At 49.0% G+C, this 20720-nt stretch overlaps 3 protein-coding genes across 3 annotated transcripts; 1 reads left to right on the forward strand and 2 right to left on the reverse strand.

Annotated features, from left to right (window-relative positions):
- Positions 1-2100: 2100 nt before the first annotated feature.
- LOC141039164 (uncharacterized) lies at positions 2101-2505 on the reverse strand. Its single transcript, XM_073506475.1, has one exon. It carries the CDS (start codon positions 2503-2505, stop codon positions 2101-2103), a length of 405 nt encoding a protein of 134 aa, XP_073362576.1.
- Positions 2506-10024: 7519 nt separating this feature from the next.
- LOC109771530 (monothiol glutaredoxin-S9) lies at positions 10025-10944 on the forward strand. The gene has a single exon (XM_020330220.4). The coding sequence runs from the start codon at positions 10155-10157 to the stop codon at positions 10590-10592; it is 438 nt and encodes a 145-aa protein (XP_020185809.1). The 5' UTR covers positions 10025-10154; the 3' UTR covers positions 10593-10944.
- A 5137-nt stretch (positions 10945-16081) lies between these two features.
- LOC109771531 (uncharacterized) lies at positions 16082-20626 on the reverse strand. Its single transcript, XM_020330221.4, has 4 exons — positions 20213-20626; positions 19219-19328; positions 18622-18726; positions 16082-17385 (listed from the first exon to the last, which is right to left on the reverse strand). The coding sequence occupies exons 1-4, from the start codon at positions 20565-20567 to the stop codon at positions 16561-16563; spliced, it is 1395 nt and encodes a 464-aa protein (XP_020185810.1). The 5' UTR covers positions 20568-20626; the 3' UTR covers positions 16082-16560.
- Between the last annotated feature and the right edge of the window lie 94 nt (positions 20627-20720).

Below are 20720 nucleotides of genomic sequence, written 5' to 3' on the forward strand. Positions count from 1 at the left end.
ACCTGACGGAGTCGCCGAAGGGCCGCCGGTGGCCGGCGACGACGAGGCGACAAGGGGTACCTGCTGCTGAAACGGAAACACCATCTCATCAAAGTAAACGTGTCTGGAGGTGAAAACACGATGGGAGACGGGATCATAGCAGCGGTAGCCCTTAGTGTTAGGTGGGTAGCCGAGAAAGATGCAGGCGACAGAGCGGGGTGCAAGCTTATGAGGCGTAGTAGCGGCGATGCTAGGGTAGCAAAGGCAGCCGAAGATGCGAAGCTCATCATAAGAGGGTGGTGCACCGAAGAGGAGGTGATGAGGTGCAAAGTTCCCGCGAGTGCGACATGGACGGATGTTAATGAGGAGTGAAGCGGTGGCGAGAGCGTGAGGCCAAAAGCGCGGAGGCACATTGACATGAAAGAGGAGAGTCCGAACGCAGTCACTAAGAGTGCGAAGGATACGCTCAGCGCGACCGTTCTGCTGCGAGGTGTACGGGCAGGTGAGACGAAAAGTCGTGCCATGTGTGGTGAGGAGAGTACGAGCAGCTAGGTTGTTGAACTCCTTCCCGTTATCTATCTGCAACGCGAGAATAGGACGACCAAACTGCGTGAGAACATAGGAGTAGAAGGCGGCGAGAGTGGATATAGCATCCGACTTGCAGCGCAACGGGAAGGTCCACACATAATGCGAGAAATCATCAAGTATGACAAGATAATAAAGAAAGCCTGTATTACTGGCAACAGGAGAGGTCCAAACATCACTATGAATTAACTCAAACGGGTACGATGCAACATGAGAAGAAGCCCTAAACGGGAGACGAGCATGTTTGCCGAGGCGACATGCATGACACGAGTGATCCTCGTTCTTATTACACATGAAAGAAAAACTTCGAAGTATATGACGAAGGGTGGCGGGATTGGGATGACCCAAGCGAGCGTGCCAAAGATCCACTCCGGTGGCGAGAGCGACAGGGGCGGCAGAAGTGGTGGAGGTGGCGGAGTGAACCGGGTAGAGCTCGTCAGGGCTGTCACATCGGTGGAGCACCATCCGGGTGCGAGCGTCCTTAACAGAAAAACCACATTTGTCAAATTCAACGGTAACAGGATTTTCACGTGTAAGAGAACGAACAGAAACAAGATTTTTAATAAGCTCAGGAGAAACTAAGACATTAGACATGTATATTGGAGTGGAGTTAGACGGAAAATATGCATGACCTATGTGAGTGATAGGAAGAGAGGAGCCGTCACCGACGGTGATGCGGTTGGAAGTGTGGACGGGATAGGAGGTGTGGAGGTTACCGGGATAAGCGGCCATATGTGCAGTAGCTCCGGTGTCCATATACCAGTCGCCGCCGCCGGTGTAGCTGGATGGTGAAGGGGCGGTGTGAAGAGCCGCCAGAAGGGCCGGGTCCCACGGCGCCGACGGGAGAGGCTGCAGCGGGGCCGTCAGGGGCAGCAGCGGCAGCCCGAGGGCGCCACATAGGGCGCCGCATAGGGCTGCGGCACGGCATAGAACGCCTGGTGCGACGGTGGCCGGGCGCCGAGAATACCCGGGGCAGGGGCACGGGGAACCGGCATGGAGTAGGCGTGCACAACGCCGGTCCATGGATTCTGGCCGGCGTACCACGGGGCCGACTGATAGGCCTGCTGTGGCGGATGGGGTGCTCCTCCCTGAGCGCCCGCGCGCCCCCCTGCTTGCGGCCGCCGAGATGGCCGCTGGGGCGACCCCCATTGGCGGCCGGCTGGGGCGGCGGGAAGGGAGCAGCCGGGGCGGGCGGAAGCCGGGCGGGAAAGCGGGCGCCGCCGGCTGGGGCGGCGTCGGGCGCGGAGGTGGCGGGGCTGGACCCCCGCGGGTGCGAGCGACGAGGGCGGTATGGGTTGCGCGAGTCCGCGCCATCCGCATCCGGCGCTCCTCCAACTTGAGGTACGCCACCACCTTAGCGAAGGTAGGCTCCAGGATGAGGGTGAGGTTGAAGGCGGCGTTCCCAAAATCCTCGTTGAGTCTGGCGGTGAGGGTGCTGATGAGGAGCTCGTCGCAGATCTTCTCCCCGAGATCACGGAGCTCATCGACAAGCTTCTTGAGGTGCATGCAAAAATCATCGATGGACGAGTCAAGCTGCTAGCACCCATAAAACTCGCCGTGGAGAAGGACCTTGCACTGCAGCCTATTGTTGGTGAAGAGGCCGTTGAGCTTGGTCCAGACCGCGTAGGCGTCATCGTCGTCATCCACCACGGTGTGGAAGAGGTCGCTGGAGATGGTGAGGTAGAACCAGCGGATGATGATGGCGTCGAGGATCATCCACTCCTCGTCGTTGATCATGAGGGCCGAGTCCACGGTGCCGTCCACGTGGCCGTGCAGGAGGTACTCACGGAACACAAGCGAAAAGTACCGCTTCCAAGCGGAGTAGGACGCGGTGTTTTGATCAAGCTTCACTGGGACACGCTCATGGATGTTAAGGTCGCGGACGAGGGTGACATCGGGACCAGCGAACGGGTTGGATACGGTGGAGGAGGAGGAGCTCATGGCTAGGATTAGGGTTTGGGACGTGTGGCGCGGCGCGGGTTAGAGGTGGTGCGGCGCGGGGTGGGGTGGCGGGGTGCTGCGGCGCGGGAAGCGGCGGGGTGGGGTGGGGTTCGCGGCGCGGGTGGCGGTGCGGAATGTGGAGGCAGGGAGCGGAAGCGAGCGGCGATCGGCGGCTGCGGCGTCATGGAGAGGCGGCAGCGGCGGAAGGCGCGGTGGTGGGGGGCGGCGGCGACTAGCGGCAGCGGCGGCGACCGAGAAGATGGTGGTGGCGGCGGCGGCTGGTGGTGGCGGCGGGGAGTAGCGGCGGCGGCGGCGGCTTATGGTTTAAGACCGTGCTGCGATAGATACCATGTAGAAGGGCAAGATGTGAGCTGTGCAATCGCGATGTATTGATCGATGTACCAGGCACGTATATATAAGTACAGAGAGGGGCCACAACCTCAACTATACAGAGGAAACAGAAAGTAGACCCTATACACAAATATACATGTACACAATATACTCAACAGAATTCACTGCTGCAAATATAGAGCAAGCAGCCAAGCACGCCGCTAGCTAATTTTGCAGTTCGTTACCACGATCGGCTCCATAGACCATAATAACCGGATTGCTAAACGTAAGTTGACTCGAACGAGACTCTCAGCCGATGCTGTATTCGCGGGATCTTATATGAAGATTCGTGCAAGTTTCTAATCTTAATTGTTTTATTCATTTTCATATGTGTTGGCATTTGACTGAGATTTGGTTAAGTCTTAAAGCATCTACATTCAGGCGCCTCAAACCCGCTTCATACGTCGGGGCTGGTCGTCCGTCCACTGTTCTTTCATGTTTTTTTGAGCCAGACGGGCTCCTTAAACGAGTCTCAAATGCCCGGGTTGACCGGCACCCCACATATCCAGCTCAAATATGAGGCAATATGGGGGCGACCTGGCGCGCCCGGGCACGCCCGCCACATAGGAATTACGAAGGTGTCCCACGCAGACTCGCCCAAAAACCCGGCGGTCCGACGGACGTGTCCTCCGTCGCCGCGGTGGCGCCGCTCCGGCTCGCCGCCCGTGAGCAAATCGGCATATTTAAGCTGGCCGGAGTCCCGCAACCCTAATCCATCCACTCCCCCCCTCTCCATGCCGCCAGTCCGAGCCCATCCACCTCTTTCCTCTCCCGCTCCGGCGCTCCGCCATGGTCCGGACTAAGATCACGCACTACGCAATGCTCACGCCGGAGCGCAGCGCCGAGATCTAGCAGCATATCTGGGTGAGACAAGCCGCGCGCGCAGCCCGCATCGCTGCCAGCCTGCCTCCGAACTCGCCGGAGCCGAAGGAGGAGGAGCAGCAGCCGGGGGAAGAGGAGGAGATGGAGCTGGTGCCGATGGAGGTGGAGGATGCGGAGGAGCCGGACCAGGCAGGTGCCGACCTTCAACCTGGAGCAGGCGGATGCAGAGTTCGTCGTCGCCCAGTCCGACGAGATGGCAGAGCAGCATGCCATCATGGAGTCCATCCAGGATGATGCCTATGCGGAGACCAATCAGGCGTTCCTCCGGCGAGGTGGAGCCCGACGCGCTTTTCGCCGAACTCGACACGGAGATAGAGGCTGAGGAGGTCGGAGCGGAGCAGCCGGAGGAGCCGGAGCCGGGTACAGAGATCGTCGTGATCTTCGATGAGGAGTAGTTAGGATCGACGTAGTGCGTAGGTTTTACTTCTTTTTGCATGTCTTTATATAGATTTAAAAATCTAGTATGAGATGTCCGGATGTAACAAGTGAATTTTGCGGCGTGCCCGGTCACTGCACCGGGCGCTTGAGGGCTCATTTTTGTTATACGTGGATGTAGATGCTCTTACTTGACTGAGATCCAGGCACACCCTCACAATAAAATAAGAAAACCGAAGATCGTCGGCACCTTGCTACCATATCGTTGTCAACTTTTCATCCTTACCTTCATCGCGATGTATATATAACTCCCGTTCGTTTATCACGTACGGTTGTCCCTATCGTGACGACCCATCCATCTGTCAGATCGGTGCGTAGGGGGTTGAGAAAATCCCGCCGAATCGTAGGTACGTGGAAGCTAGCTAGCTCCTCGTCCGGCAGACATGCGTGCATGCACACGCCTCACTGACGCAACCGTGTACGCATGCGCGGCACGCAGACCCTCCGTCCGTTCCGTGCCCAGCTACACAAGCGTACATAACATATACATCAAGGAAACCAGCTAAGCTAGCCCGAAATGGTTCTGGAAAACGTGAAGGCGCACGTCACGGACCGGCCAGAGCGAGCTAGCTAGCTAGCTGGACCGATCGATCATCGGGTTAACGTGCAAGAATGTCATGTTTCTAGAAGCTAATGCACTGTCGTTGCACTTGCACCCACCCGGCCGGGCTGGAATTGGTCACGGCGAAGCTGTGACTAACGCACACCTGATGCATGCCGTGATGCGTGACGTCTTATCTAAATTCCGAAACCATGGACCGGCCAAAGAGCCGGTCAAATAACTCAGGAGGCAGCACGTATGTAGCTAGCTAGGACGACGCATACCAAGTCGTACGTACTGTACGTGACATGTGCGGCCGATGCCGGCACGCCGAGACAAATACACCATTCGTTGTACGTAGTATTCAACTGCTGCTAGCAGTTACGTTACGTACGTATTACAAGTCGTCATGCGTGTCATGCAGACGGCATGCATGCGCGCGCACGTCACGGCAGGACAAGCTAGCTAGCAAAGGTGGTGCTGATCGTCCTCTGGATGGAGACGGAGCAACCAATCGCGGCACGCACGCACTCACGCGCGTCATTCATTCATGTCGATCTGTACATAGGAGTATATGTTTACGACCAGGTATGTATGTACGTATGTACACACATATATATATATACCAATACGATTGTATACTCAGTAGTGTAGTGTATTGCTAGTACGTCCTGATCGACGAGGGATGTCACGCCTGTCCACGTCACCGGCTGCTAGCTTTGTATTCCCTCCGTTCTTAAATAAGTCTTTTTAGAGATTTCAATATGAACTACAAACAGATGTATATATACGTAGTTTAGAGTGTAGATTCACTCATTTTGTTTTTTATGTAGTTCATCTTAAAATCTCTATAAAGACTTATATTTAAGAACGGTGGAAGTAGTTCGTTATCCTGATCTAGCTGGATCGAGTGATCGAGATGCATGAAAGGAGAGTTGTCACTGGAGCGAGCATCTGAAAAAGAAAAGGCTCCAGGTGCTGCTGCTGCTCAAATCGCCCATCTTTTCAGAGAACACGTAGGCATGCAGTGAAGCAAATCGAATTGGGGAGATATAGGAGTAGTGGGGAGGCAGCGGAGTGGAGGAGGTGCCCACCAAAATCACGTCGTCGACCGCGACGCGCTTTTACACGATCTTCCTCCCAACACCGGCCGCCGGACGGCGCACTATCCAGCTTTAGAATGTTTCCAGTCATGTTTAACTGTCTTCTGCTGTCTCTACAGTAGAGGCTATTGTTCAGTTGACCTAGAAACTGCCACTTCTCTCCCTGCAAAGAAAAGAGAAAAGAAACTGCCACGTCTTTGCCTACACTCATATCCATTCGATGAGTAATGCATGATTTTTATTTTATTTTATTTTAAAACATAGGCATACGCTTTTGCCTCATCCACTAATTAAAAAAAGAGAGAATAGATTTTGTTACGCAAAACCATTATTACTAGAGGTCATTACTCCCCCATAACGATGCTACCCAAATTTTCGCACTCGGAATAGCCCAAAGTCTTGCTTCCCTCTTGATGATACCAAAAATGATCTGTGGAAGAGTGGACTTGTGTCGGAAGACACATAAATTCTCTCATTCCAAATATTCAAACTAACAAAGCATGGTGAGAGAGGCCACAACCTTTCTATCGGGGTTGTTGTTGCCCGACATGTTGCACCACCAAATCACCAATGCCTCTGAGAAAGGCACATGCCCACCAACCTGCACACAACACGTGGCAAAACGGTCAGACTGAAGGAAAACTATCCACTCTAAAGAGATTTTCAAGTCTTCACCTGAAGAAATAGGTTCGGATTGAGTACACACCGAAGACATAAATCTCAACTTTCTCTTAGACCCCATAATAGTATGTTTTGACCTATGACTCAAATAGAAGAAAATGAAACTAGGAAATCACAATTTTCATTATGCACTTATTCCTCTCTGCGAGTTGACTGTTCCCAGAACAAGCATTCCAAGACATTCATTGTCATTACAATTTTTAGAGTCATAACTCTCATGTTAAACAAAATACTTTGAGACTTCCACCGGTGTATAGTCACAAATATATTAGGCCCTTAACTATTTTGTCATTAATCATCCAAAACTATCTAGGAGGCACTAGATACACTTACAATCTTCCCTTTTTGGACGATTGATGTAACAATACCAATTAAGCTTCAAGAGAGGATAAATTAAGTTGAAAGTAGAAACATGAGGATCTTGAATTCGAAGATATAGAGGAAGCTCCCTCGTAAAGATGTGCATATCGAGGAATTTTCTTTTGAATGCAAATGCACATGGTAGGTTTGAATAGTGGAGATCTCCTCTATATCTTGGAATTCAAGGGCATCTATTGCATATTGGATAAACTTGCGAGGAACGATACAATGCATCCAACAGTGATCTCTAAGGAATAACCACATGCATATAATATAGCAGTTTAAGCATGCACGAGGAATAAATGAGTTTAATGCATACAGAGGATCGCAAACTTAAGAGTTTTACACCACTTTATAAGGCAAAACCCGCCAAAGGACCCACAAACATATTCACACATTGATCTTCCCCCCTTTAGTCAACAAGTAATCAAAAAGGTCGAGAAACAGTGGAAGTCTACTCATCTACATGCTCGAGGAAGACGTCGATGAAGAATCCAACAGCGAGGAGGAAGTCGAAATATCGGCGATGATCAGAGCAGCTTCTTGGTCGGCAACAGGAGAAGTTGGGCCGATGGAGTATCTTGGCGTTGCAAGCCTGGATCAAATGCACGTAATGCGACAGTGTCGTCGACGACAATGTCACGAGAGTGAACATGATCCCATCTGAATAGCTTGACAGTGGCAGAGGAGAAGTTGCTTTGCAAACAAAGTTTCCGCGAGGAACATCACACATCCGACGATGGAAAATTTTACCATTGTTCAAAGTTATTGCTAATGCCCAAAGCTTCAAGCTATTCGCGCCTGTAATGCTTTAGCAAAAGCGCAAAGCTTTATCCTTGCGGTCATGCTTGATATGATTCGCTAGTGCTTGTTGTAGACCAACAAGAATGTTATGGTTTGAAGGTGGCTGGTGGTTAGCTCGTGTGCGACAGAAGGAAGATCTGTGCCACTGGATCAGGGCAAACACGCAAAGATGCTTGATTTTCGATGAAATGGAGTTGATGTGTTGGAGCTTCAGATTGGGGATCTTGTCAAGAGGTGCCCACAATACCTTTGACATAATCATTGTGAGGAGCAGTAGGCAGACCACGAGCCAGTGGTAGAAGATATCCATGAGAGGAATCTATCATGTACAGCCGTTCGAGGTCTTTGTCAAGGAACAACCGGATCTAGGGAGCGTATATCTTCGGAACAAATGGATCTGAAGCAGAATGCATCAGATTTCTTCAGAAATCTTCAATGTCAAGGATATCCAAGCACTCATGATGAAAAATTCTCTTCTTCTCACATAGTAGCTCGGTATAGTAGATTTGCCACTCATTGGACCAAAAGCGTGCAGAGTGCGAAGTGTGCTCCCTTTGGTATGGATTGTTCTTTGAAAAGAAAGTCACATTCTGATGAAGTGCATGGTTGAATGATGGACAAGGAGCCTTTCGTCTTGCAAACATGGGGACAAACGGCTGAGGGAAAATGGACAAGGTGGTGTGATGATTTTCCTTTGCACTTCTGGGGAATGAAGAGAGACAATTCTGAGGTACTTCAATAGATGGAGCGACAGCGAACTCGGAGGTATTAATGCTAGAGGTACCAGCAGCAAAAATAGTATTTTCTCCGGGCGGTTGCACTTTGGGAAGCTTCTACAAGTTCTTTGACATGAGCACTAGGCTCAACTGAAATAGGTGCCTCTTTGGCATGAGGATATTGCACATGTTCTTGCTCAAGGGCCGGAGGCCCGGGTTGGACGACAACTTCCTCTCTTTATTCGGATGGAGCCCTTGGCTCCGGTAGGACATTTCTTCTAGAACATCTTGTTCAACTTCTCTTCTGGAGTGATGTTTCACGAGAACTTCTTCCATGCCGTCAAGAATCATCTCTCGACAAGGATTCTCAGTGGCCACCGATGCAATGCCACTCTTTAATACCTGCACTGGCTCATTGATGCGGAGCCGAGTGGAGGTTTTCTTCTTGGTAGGTTGAGTTTCAATTTATTCAACCTTTCACTTTTGCTGAGTCGCTGATGCAGTAAGAATTTGCTTCAGAGAGGAAGGCTAGCACGACGACATTGTGCTTCTGAGTACATTCTAGCTAGAATGGCATTTGCTAGGCACGCTCCCCGGGTGTTTTTCTTCTCAATATAACCTTTCTTCTCTTGCTTCGGCTCTTCTATGTTGAGAAAGATAGCATCCCTCTGGTCGTCATCAAAACTGAACTCATATCGGCCAGCTACATGTTGCCATTTTTCATCGACGATCCATTTCTACGTGAAGATTTTGTAGCTCATCCATGAAAGATGTCACTTCCTCAAGTACATCGCCGGGAAAAGGCATTTCCTTGATGGGAGTGCACGGGTCTTCAGCCGAAACATCCATGAGATCCAGCATAGGTGTAGGATCAAATAACTCGAATTCTCCTTCAGCGGGCTATGAAGAAGAACATTCGGCAAAGCTCTTGCGGAGGTACGTTATACTTCTGCGCCAGAGGAATTAAATCATCTGCGCTATCATATGCAGAGCTCTCCAGAGTTGCTTGCTATCATGATGGCTTTCCCTGAAAAAAAATGCAGCAAAAATGCGTCCCCAATTTCATAGTATATTTTAAAATTAAGAATATATCTCTACCACACCTCAAAAACCACTCTGCTGGGTATAAACAGACAGACCACTCCTTTTCAAAAAAACAAACAAACAAACAGATCACTGTTAGGACACATCATGCTCCTCATCCCCGTCCTCCACACCTGATCCTAGTTCCTCCACGGCGTCCTCGTGCGGCACGGCAGCCACCCACGGACCCACCGGCCAGTCACCAGGAGAGATCCAGCCACCCCGGCAATCGTCACCGGCCACGTCGCCCCCGTCACGAGCCGGGCCCGCCGAACCACCGCGCGGTCTCCCCCCGCAACCCAACCGCGGCTGACGCACCGCCACGTCACGCCGCCCCCCGCGTCGCACCACTTTGCATGCGCACGCACACGGCCGCGCCGCGACCGGCGCGAGAAAGCCGCGGTCGCCGTCGTCCTCTCGCCGCGTGGGCCCCGCCGAGGAGAGAAACGCTCGCCCGCGCCAGTGACGGATGAGTGACGTACGCCGCTTCCCGCCATGAGCTCATCGCGCTTTATATATCCGGCCTCCCAACGGCCATTGCCCATCGCACCACCACGGACGCAAGCAAACTGCGCAACGCACCCAGCGCAAAAGGTAGCGGAGGAGGAAGAAGAGCTCGATCGTGTGCGTACGTCGCCCGGCCGTCCGATCGAGATGTACCAGGCGATCCCCTACAGCGCGGGCCGGCTGCCGGCGTGGCCGCGGCGGTCCGAGCAGGCCGAGGCCGACGGCGCGGCCGGCCAGGAGGGCGGGCTCGCCGACGCGGCGGCGAGGGGCGACGGCGGGGAGGCGGTGAGGCGGGCGGTGGCGGAGAGCCCGGTGCTGGTGGTGGGGAGGCGCGGGTGCTGCCTCAGCCACGTGGTGAAGCGGCTGCTGCAGGGGCTCGGGGTGAACCCCGCCGTGCACGAGGTCGCCGACGAGGCCGAGCTCGCCGCGGCGGTGACCGGGGACGCGGGCGGCGAGGCCGTCGTCGCGCTGCCGGCGGTGTTCGTGGGCGGGCGGCTCCTCGGCGGGCTCGACCGGCTCATGGCCGTGCACATCTCCGGCGAGCTGGTGCCCATACTCAAGGACGCCGGCGCGCTCTGGCTCTGAGCCTACTCTGAGCAAAATCAAAGATGCATGCCGGACGGGGTACTACGGACGTACGCACAACCGTTTGATCAGGAGTTAATCTTTTCTCCTTCTTTTGATTTCTCCTTTTGACTCTTGAGATCATGTGAGTTGCTGCTGCTCGATCTCCAGTCTCTCTTGTTTGGGATCAATAATGAAGTACTACCACTAGCTAGCTATAGTTAGGCTTAAATTCTTTTGATTAGGGGTGGAAAAAATAGGAACTATTGTGCCATCTCGTGCTTATTTTCGACCACACGCTTGTAAATACATGGATGAGTGAAGAGGGGTGTACTATTTAGCACTGTATAAATCATGTTCCTTTCATCTTGCACATCAGTTTTCTAGATGCCAATTCATTTTGTCTTTGAAGGTTTCTTCTAGCGGGCTTATGATGTTATCATGAAATGGCACTGTGTTGGATATTTGTAATCCATGGCAGGTGGTTGTTTGTTGCAGCTGATTTCCCCCTTTCTTCTTCTATAGTACTCCTTCTATTTCAAAATGTAAGATATTTTTTGACACTATACGTATGGTTCGCCACCGGAACACTCAAGCTAAGCTGGTGCTAGCTGCAATTTAGTCGATGTCATGATGAATCTTATCAGTGCAACAACGACATGTGACGTGTGATTTATCATCACGAGCTAACCTCACCCACGTGGCGCTCGCAGGAAGCCAACCACCAAGTTATTAGTAAACAAACTAATCATGATACATTCCTTATGAAGGTTGATTCATTCATTTCAACCCTGCAAAAAAATCCCCTCTCCTTGGAGTGCTCAAATTGCTATGATATTTCACATCTGCTAGAAGCCGTTTCCATTGTAGTAGGGTTTATTTGGTTGTTTATTTGCTCATGGTTTCTTTCGTGTTGTTGGTTTGAGCCAACGTACCCTCTACCCCACATGTGCCATCCTTTTCTCCTTCCTATAATATGTGAAACAACGATGCAACGACACACAACCAGAACAACCCTAATGAACAACACGAATACCCAAGGTGTATGCTTACTGTCAAAGTGAATGCTAGGTCGATGATGTGTCGGGTCCCACATCAAATCCACAACCAAGACGATAAGCGCTCCCTTTTTGTCAATGTAGAGAGCTCCCCAAGGAGTTTAGAGCAACTTCAACAAAGTCGCCACGATGGGCAAATCTCTATGATAACCATGAATGTGGTGATTCCGGCTAAAAAACGCACTCTAGCAGAGTCACCATATCATGCCACGTCATTGTAATTTGTGGAGCACTCTCCATATCTGGCCTCTAAACCTCCATATTTGGAGTCACGGGGCTGCCTTGGGAGCACACTCCATATGGTAGTTGTGTGCGGCGGGAAGGAAACTTTACGTGGTCCCCCGTCTCACGTGGGATGACATGAAAGTAAGGGAAAACGGATGTCCCATTGAGAAATGGGTCCCATGTGTGGAGGCAGCCAAATATGGTGACTTTTGAGTTTGTGCATAGCTGGCGCAGGCTTCCATATCCATATAGAGCGCGCTTTATATGCATTATATTGAGGCTATCGAGGTGATGCACAAACTCGATATGGAGACTCGCAGGGATGCACAAACTCAAACTAAATATTTCCATTATGCATCGTCGGCATGGACTAGGATGGACGGAAGTGGTCAGCGCTACGGCATAGAAGGGGGGGCGTTGGTGTGGGAGGGAAGAGTAGCGGCGGGGGGAAATGTCGCTCGCATCAAACTATTTTTGGGATAGAGTGCACTCTGAAATATTCCCCCACAACGAAGGCTCGCAGGCCTAATTTGGAGCGGCCTCATTACGCCGATCGCACATGGGATGATGACTCTACTAGACCGCTCTTTGCCCTGAAAAAACTAGACTGCCCTTTTCGACAAATATCGCCACACAGACGTTTATTATGGCATCGATCAGTGTGATTATGCTAAAATTGCTCTTAGAAGACGACGTCGGCATGTCGGCCCCTAGGTGTGTGAAGTAGAAACCTACCTTGCAAAAAATGACACGCCACGACTCAACGGCACGTACTATGTAATAATAAGCATATACATAGATCGCTACTGTGGGTAGGTGCCGGTGGGGAAACAACGAGAACCCCATGAGTTGTCAAGGGCGAGGTAAAAACCGAACGAAATGACATAGGTGCATGCGTGCATCCTTGTGTCGTTTCTCCTCCTCCTCTTCTTCTTCTTTTTTTTTTTTTTTTTTTTTGCTTGCTGTTGGATGCGAGCAGATCGACAAAATCATGTGCGGCACGTACGTGCAGGTGCCCTACGTCAGGCTGGCCGGAATGGCACTGCCCAACCAACTTTGGATAGGATCCGCTTGTCTGGAACGGAGAAGAAAATTCGGCGACGTCTATTTGGAGCAAAGTACACAAGTCGTAGTACGTGCGTAGGAACCAAAAATCCGAGTTCGACATGAGAACTTGAGGCCAAGTGGCCAAGTTGTGAGCACTCTCCCACAGCCCCAACCAAGAAATGCCAGCCCCCAGAAATTCCACAAAGTAAAAGTGAAGTTAGATTGGTTCGATCGATGTCAAAAGTTGGCATGCCAATATTTGGCAAATGCCAAATGCTGGCTAGTGATTGATTGGCTATCGACTTTTCTTGTCAACCTCACAAAAAGTTGTCAACATTTGGCAACTTATAATTTTGTCAAATGTTTGCTTGCCAAATATTGGCAGCAAATTAATTATGCTCTTAGTTTTCTGTTGAACCTTAACATGGAAATTCCCCAGCACCACTGTACTAATCCGAGGTAGACGCTGATGCATGGATCAATTAGGTTCAACAGTGAGCGAGAACATTGATCAAAGGTAGTGTCTCAGCTCTCAAGTTGCAGTAAGATGGGGATTGCGTACGTAGGAGGTAGTGCGAATATGAAATTGGCCTTTGACCATCCCCAGCCGTTGTGCAACCACCGTAGAGCTTATGCGCCGCTGACGTGGCATGCATCACGCTCCTCCGACTCCGATCATGGGAATTCCGCCTTTTCTTCTAACGGGAAAACGACATGATGATGATGATGATGATGTACCCTCCTCTCTCAGCTTCTCAGGAGTGTTCCCTCGAGGTAAAAAGGGGTTACCGCATGCGCATGAGCTGGTGAAGCTGGCACGTCGCGCTCACGCGCAATTCGCCCGGATCCAGATGAGCCAACGAATGTTGGGTGAGTTGAGTTGAGAGAAGAAGAAAGGGACGGTGAAAAATATCAAACTGAAATGGTCAAGAATTTCCAGAAGATTTACATCATCGCTTGTGACGTGGGGAAGCATTCTGATGACGCTGAAGGCCTGAAAAACACACGCACGCATGCATGGGCATGGCTTCGACATTCAGGCCGGTTGGTTCTGAGCGTTAGGTAGATCTCTCTTTTTCGGAGTGTTCTATTTTTTTCGTGATTCCCGTCGAAATTGAATCGAACTGTTTCTCGCGAAATTCATGTGAAATTCTCATGGATTTTCCGAGCTAGCTCCTTGCACGGCCTGAACTTTATAACTGTAGACATAGTAATCTTGATAAGGAGATGACATGATACCGACACGACGACTCTCGGAATCCAAATATCTGTTCCTGGGCTACTAGCACAATCTACAGGAGACGTGGTCACAGATTAATCGACTGATGTCAGCCAGCCAAGGGGCGTCTAAAACTCCAGCCAGGGAGTATTAAAAACGTGTAGAAGCAATCGTGTGACGACGACCCCGACAGCAACGTTGTCGCGCCCGCCTACGTGGCGCGACGAAGGCCACGGTAGGACGACGTGGGGTGGAGATCCGGGGGATCGCACCCTGACATCAACGTGTTTGACAAGTAGCTACCCGGTGGTTGGATGGCACTACTTCTTAATAATTAGAGATAGGAGGACTACTTAATTACACTAACATGTACGTACGTACTCACTTAATAATGGCCTGCCAAGACGAACGGCTCCTGGCCAGTTGATGTCACACCCCTGCGCATGTGCTCATGGACATACGTCATGGATCACCAGGAAATGGAAATGGTTTCCAGCCCAGCCTAGTGGGAGGAGGGTTTTGGACTTGGTCTTTGTTAAGCAAAAATATGCATCTTTTGTTGTTTATAAGCTACAATTGGGCTGCTTTGGATGCTAACTACGATTAATTAGGCTGGCTGAGGTGCTCTCCGAGCATCATCAAGTCCAGGGGAATGAACCTATTCTATCATCCCTTGTGCCGAACCGACAGGATGGACTTGTGCTGGCCTATCACAACTTGCTTGATTCCGGAAACGAACATGGACCCTTCTCCCTCTATACGCTGGCTGGAGTGGAACAAAAGCTAGCTAGGATAGGAGGATCAGGCATCAATATCATCATCATCGTCGTCGTCTGTCGTCGTGGTGATGCATTGTTGTTGTGTACCACTACCTGTTTCGATGCCAGGCAACCTTTTTCTTTGCAAGAGAAAGCACTTTAGTGCAAAAATACCACATGGATATGCCGGTTTGTCGGTTGCGGTTTTCATATATAAAAGCGCAGAGAATAAAAAGGAAATATAGAAGAGGCACGCATTGGATAGATTTTGTTGCTTTCTTTTCTTTTCATTTTGATGAATGTATACATGTACTACACCCTCTGATCCATATTAATTGTCGCTGATGCTGATTTAGTATAATTAGGGAGTAGTATTGTTCTATGGTTCAGGGCTTAAAGAAACCTGAAAAAAAAAAAGCATGCCTGACTATTTATCGGCTGCGATTTTCCGTTGTGTACGTGGTGAACTGACCTGCAATGCCGCGTCCAAGCGGGTCTTATCCAGACACGGAGATGATGAAGCCATGGGATGGATGATGGGCAAAGACCAAAGAGTGCTGCTGTCACGCGGTTGGCCCCGTGAAAGCAACCGGCATGTGTGCACCCTTGGCTCCTGGATAGCCCTCGGGGCGATGCAAGGGCCAAATTGTGCGTGTGTGTGTACAAATCATAATAATATCTGGATTGGGACATGGGCAGGGTGTCAAAGATAGATGATAGGCTTCAGCTCAGCACGAACCTGGACAGACACAACAAAATGAGTGATGATGAAGGCAAAACAACTGGGCAGACACGACATGTGATGTCAATCAAATGAATGGAACCTTTGCACGGACGAGCGCACCTCTCTTTCCAGATCAAGCAGAAGATACCACCATCAAGAAGAAAAGGCTTTGTTTGGACCACAGCGGTTTCTCCATGGCGAGGGAGGTGAAGGGGGTTCGGATGCCGTACCTTCGCCGCGAACTTCTGGCACCTTGCAGTCCACGAATCGGCTGAATTGCAGTGCCTTGGTCCTTGAGGTGGTGATATGTTGATCCTTAGCAGATTGCAGATCATACATGGGGGAACAACTACTGAATCGGACAACAATAGTAAGAAGCCGCGACTGTTACAGGCTTTGAAGTTGAGTTATTTCAATCCACCTGAGCCCTTCGAGCTGAATAGGGATGACATGTAGGATGAAAGGTACAAACAAATCAGTGATCAAACCCAGCAAACTTGCTACTATTGATATTTCCACAGAAGAAATGTAATTTGGGGACAGAAAAGCACATACAGGGGACCAAAACAGGAAGACTGAACTGTTTGCATTACTCTGTTTCCCTAGGAAAATCAACGAAGTAAGGATGTAACGTACTACAAAGATGTGACCAAGTACACTTCACCAAGGTACATATCGACAACTAGGTTTAACAGCAGTCAGCCTTCTGGACTCCTGATCAGTATGGCAATAGTGCAACATAACACAGGCCTAGCACCGAACTGACACAAGCCGGCGAGTGAAGCGCATGGGTATCCATTTCCGCATTTTCATGGACCTCCACATTGACAGGTATATGGGAGCTTCTGAAGACAGCTTTCCAAAAAAGTTTGCTACTTAGTTTCATGAACTGAACAAAAGCACAGCAGGCCTGAAGCCAGCTCGCACCTCTTCACCATTGAAAGTGTTTCTTCTACTTCTACAGTGAGTCAAACCACGAATCAAAGTCAGCTGATACATTCGAGGAACCAGAAGGTGGAGGCGCGTTGGCATTCGAGATGTTCTGTTCCCCCTGTACAGGTGTAGCTTGTTTCTTCTCACTCAGGCAGAAAGGGGTGTCGGCAAGCAAATCATCCACCGAATCATCGATAGATGTTACATCTATTTGCTTGGCATATCTGAAGTCAATGTTGCTTTTGGAGTCAAAAGTTGGTCGAGAAGATAAACTTGATGCAGCAGAACCTTTATTCTGCACAGGCAAGGATGTCTCTGAAAGCAAGGCATCTAGATCGTCATCAACAGGAGAAAGTGCCGGCGATTTGGACGTTGTGCTGCTAGACGTGACTTTCTCATTTGACTCGTTGATCTTCATACCTACCAAAGCAGAACTACTTCCAAACGACTCATCTAAGTTGGAGCTAGAAAGGTGAGTTCCATCGAGTGAATTAAGAAGCATATCGAGCTCTTCCTCTGGAGCAACCATCCCAAGCTTCGACTGTTCTCTGTGGCCTGCATTTGGAACAGCACCTGTGATTCCTGCGTAGGCTTCAGTGTCTGAATGCATAGGTCGAGGAATAACTTTGAATGATGTTGTAGCTTCTTCTTCTGCAAAACATTCCGACTGATGATGTGTTTTCATTGGGTCATCGGAATGAATGTTGCTGGCATGCTCAGGACTAACAGCATCTTTCCCAGGCTTTATGTCCCTGAAGTTATGTTGAACCAAACTGCCTTTAGCATCAGACTCCAATGTTGTGCCCAGTTGAATCAGTATTTCATCATCTTCGTCTTCAGAAGCAACAGCCTAGGGAATAACAAGATGAATCAGCCTAGAAGAAATCACATGAACAGAGGGATATCAAGTCAAGCTGAACGGATTTGAAAGAGGCTTAAGCATACATGCATGTTTAGCATAAAAGATCTTAATGTCACCAACTCAATTTATAAAATAGGCACATGCATACAACTCCTGGGCTCCTGGCTCCTGGAATTAGGACCTTATAGACACATGCATCAATATTGATAGCTCAGATGAACACCAACACTCCAACAGGTCAACAGCAGCTTTATCTTTATCTATTTTAATATTGTATGCACCATGAAGAAGACAAATTAAGGGCGGAGGGTTTAATCGGTCAAACAGTGAAATAGGGATAAAATGTCTACTCAAACTCATTACCTTATATAATCATTATGGATGGGTACTGCTCCAATGAAGGGAACAAACGTGTTCCTCCAATGAAATTAACATCATCAGAATAATACGGAAGCTTATATAAATTTTATTGCTTCAATTAACAACAGAGTATGTAGTGCAGGAAATTGCCATGATGGTGAATGCAGCAGAAAGCAGTGGCCAGAATAGCCAAAAGGTCAGATGCTAAAGCACCCTATCCTTGTTGCAGAAAATTGGGAGATCAACGGAGAAAATGGTAGCATAACGAGGCAGACGGGCTAGCTAGGAGGTGGCAACTACTAGTCATGAGTTGCGAAAGTGCACTTAAACATTTAGATTGCAGCAATTGATAAGGTTTGCATACCAAATGCATATGTTTATGGTAGTATTTGTCAGGAAATATGAATTTCGATTGAAGGTTTCTTCGTATACAGATTGGATTAGATTTTATCGTCCATTTTCATTTAATATAAGATGGGCCTCTCCAAAATCTAACAGATAATTTCCCAGTCAAAAAAAAATCTAACAGATAATCCATTCGTTTACACCTCATAATATTACATGTTCTCATAAACTATCTATCAGCAAACTTACTGCACCTAATACCAAAATCTACCATAATTAATTTACTTCATTGCCATTTGTCAAAATTAACCTCAGAGGTTATTATAAAACTGGAAACTACCAACTGAAAGGAAAGTACCAACATGAAACAAAGTTAGCAACTGGAAACAGAAATTGCAGTACTGTTTTTACTATAAGGAGGCAATCTTAGACTCTTAGTACTCTTCCATGATTCAATACATTCAATATTTATAAAATGTGCGAAGCTGAACACGGTAGCAATAGAACAGAATATAGTACCATATCCTCGGGTAGTAGATCTTCTTCCATAAAAAGTCTCTGGGAGAGCTTAATCTTTGAGAGTTTGGTGGCCAATGCATGGAGATCCATGGAGAGAAAAGGCACCTGAAATTAGAAGAAAATATACTCCCATATGAATATGTGAAAAACTGATGGTCCTGGAGTGAAGAAGCCACCAAATTCTGAACAAAAAGGTGCAATAGTTTCGTAAGTAAAAAACCACAAGAGTCCACCAATCCAAATAAACCTCTACATTACTTCATATCCTTTTCTATTCAATAATCCATATAATACGCTGATATTGTCTATTTGATCCAAACACATTTTCCTTCCATAAACTTCGACAGATGCTCAGACAAGGAAGGGACCAAGGGCAACTCCTGCCAGAATCCCATGCATTTTAAAACTAAATATTTGCTCTCAGAAAATTATCTATACCATTTTTTAAGACAACATCAAACCCAACGCTTGTGTAGAAAAAAGGTAGGGATTGGACCTAAACATCACCTACCCAAACAAGCACCAAAGCAAGTTATAAATTGCGTAAAACAATACATTTCACAAACATGATATAGCACAGTAGCAGATATGTACTACCTCAAAATCTGGTGCTAAATCATCCTCTAATATGAAATTATCGTCTTCAAACCAGGACATGATCCCTTCCCCTTTAGCCTCAAGCATAGATGTAGAAGCCTGCATAAAATCTAGAAAAGGAAACATAAAATAAAATCTTAGCACCACTAGACTAGAATCAAAGCAGTCTCATAAACAATGGGCCACATCCTAATGAACATGTGGTGCTATGTTCAGCGCACAAAAACAGAATCCACATATCAATTTTGCCAACATTATGTGCTAACTCATTGTGGTAGGGAATTTTTAATATGAGTCCAAATCAATCAAGGGATATATGCTCAATTCCAGCCCTTATAATAACACAGTAACTAATGATGAAATGCAAAGTATACCTTGTGATGTTTGATGCACTCGATTCTAAGTCTCGGTGTTAACACGATTAGGAACAGAACATATCTTACATTAGCGTTGACAGCACAGATTAAGTCATATTTGAAGCAAGCATAGCACGGATCACCTAATAGTTGACCTAAACATGGTTGAAGCGACGAACTGAATAAGCTTGACAATGAACAGAGGGAGGTAAATAACATAATCCACACTCAATTTTTACAGAAAAACTATGAAACAGAGGGTGAATAGAAGGCACGATATCGTTGGAATTTTCAACACTGCACATAATCAATCTGCCGGGCATCTTCTTAATCCCAGTCCTAACAAGAGCACAGTAGTTACTACTGAAATGCAGAGGATGCCTTGTGATGTTTGATATACTCGATTCTAACTTGGCGCTGCCGTTAACATGAATATGAACAAATTAACAAAGCATTCCTTACTTTACCAAGTTCTCACACTACAAATCTAGGCGTATTTAGAGGAAGGATCGCAATGATCGCCCAATTGACCTAGGCATGGTCGAAGCGACGAACTGAATAAGCTTGCTCAATGAACAAACAGCGGCAAAACATGCTGAAATCAGAAGCGGCAGCCGAAGCTGGAGTCGAGAGCTCACCAAATGGGGAGTCCTGGGAGGCGAGCCGGCTGGCCGCGCCGAGGCCCCGCTCCTCGAGGGGCTGGGCCCGCGCCTGCTCGAGCAGGAAGGCGAAGTCAGCGCCCTTGCTGCGCGGCGCCACCTCGCCGGCCCATTCCGCGGCGTCGTCGGCCTCGGGTTCTTCCTCGAAGCGGTCCCAGTTGGAGGGGAGGTTGCGGCTGCGAGGGGCGGAGGAAGAGGAGGAGCCGCCGCCGCCTCCGCCGGCGGCGGCCGCGCGCTTCTGCTTGTGCGCCGCGGCCGCCGCGGGGGTCTGGTGGGTCCGGCGGCCGTGCACCGTGTGCGAGCGCTTCGACCTCGCCGCCGCCTTGGGATCCATCGGGGGAGCAGCGGAGCAGAGGGGAGGGATTGATTTTTGCAGTTCAACCCCTAATACTCTTCATAAGAACAAATGTGTGCTCGCCGAGGGTTTCTATGTAAATTCGCGGGGCCACATTTATAATTATACAGTTTCACGAGGGCCTTTAAGCTT

The sequence above is a fragment of the Aegilops tauschii genome, chromosome 1, assembly GCF_002575655.3.
Source record: "Aegilops tauschii subsp. strangulata cultivar AL8/78 chromosome 1, Aet v6.0, whole genome shotgun sequence".
Lineage (NCBI taxonomy): Eukaryota > Viridiplantae > Streptophyta > Magnoliopsida > Poales > Poaceae > Aegilops > Aegilops tauschii.

Coding starts and splice junctions, on each gene's coding strand:
- LOC109771531 (XM_020330221.4), bottom strand. CDS start 20,567: ATGGATCCCAAGGCGGCGGCGAGGTCGAAGCGCTCGCACACGGTGCAC. Junction 19,329..20,212: donor CTCCCAGGACTCCCCATTTG/GTGAGCTCTCGA, acceptor TTCCTTTTCTAG/ATTTTATGCAGGCTTCTACA. Junction 18,727..19,218: donor ATTTAGCACCAGATTTTGAG/GTAGTACATATC, acceptor TTCTAATTTCAG/GTGCCTTTTCTCTCCATGGA.
- LOC141039164 (XM_073506475.1), bottom strand. CDS start 2,505: ATGAGCTCCTCCTCCTCCACCGTATCCAACCCGTTCGCTGGTCCCGAT.
- LOC109771530 (XM_020330220.4), top strand. CDS start 10,155: ATGTACCAGGCGATCCCCTACAGCGCGGGCCGGCTGCCGGCGTGGCCG.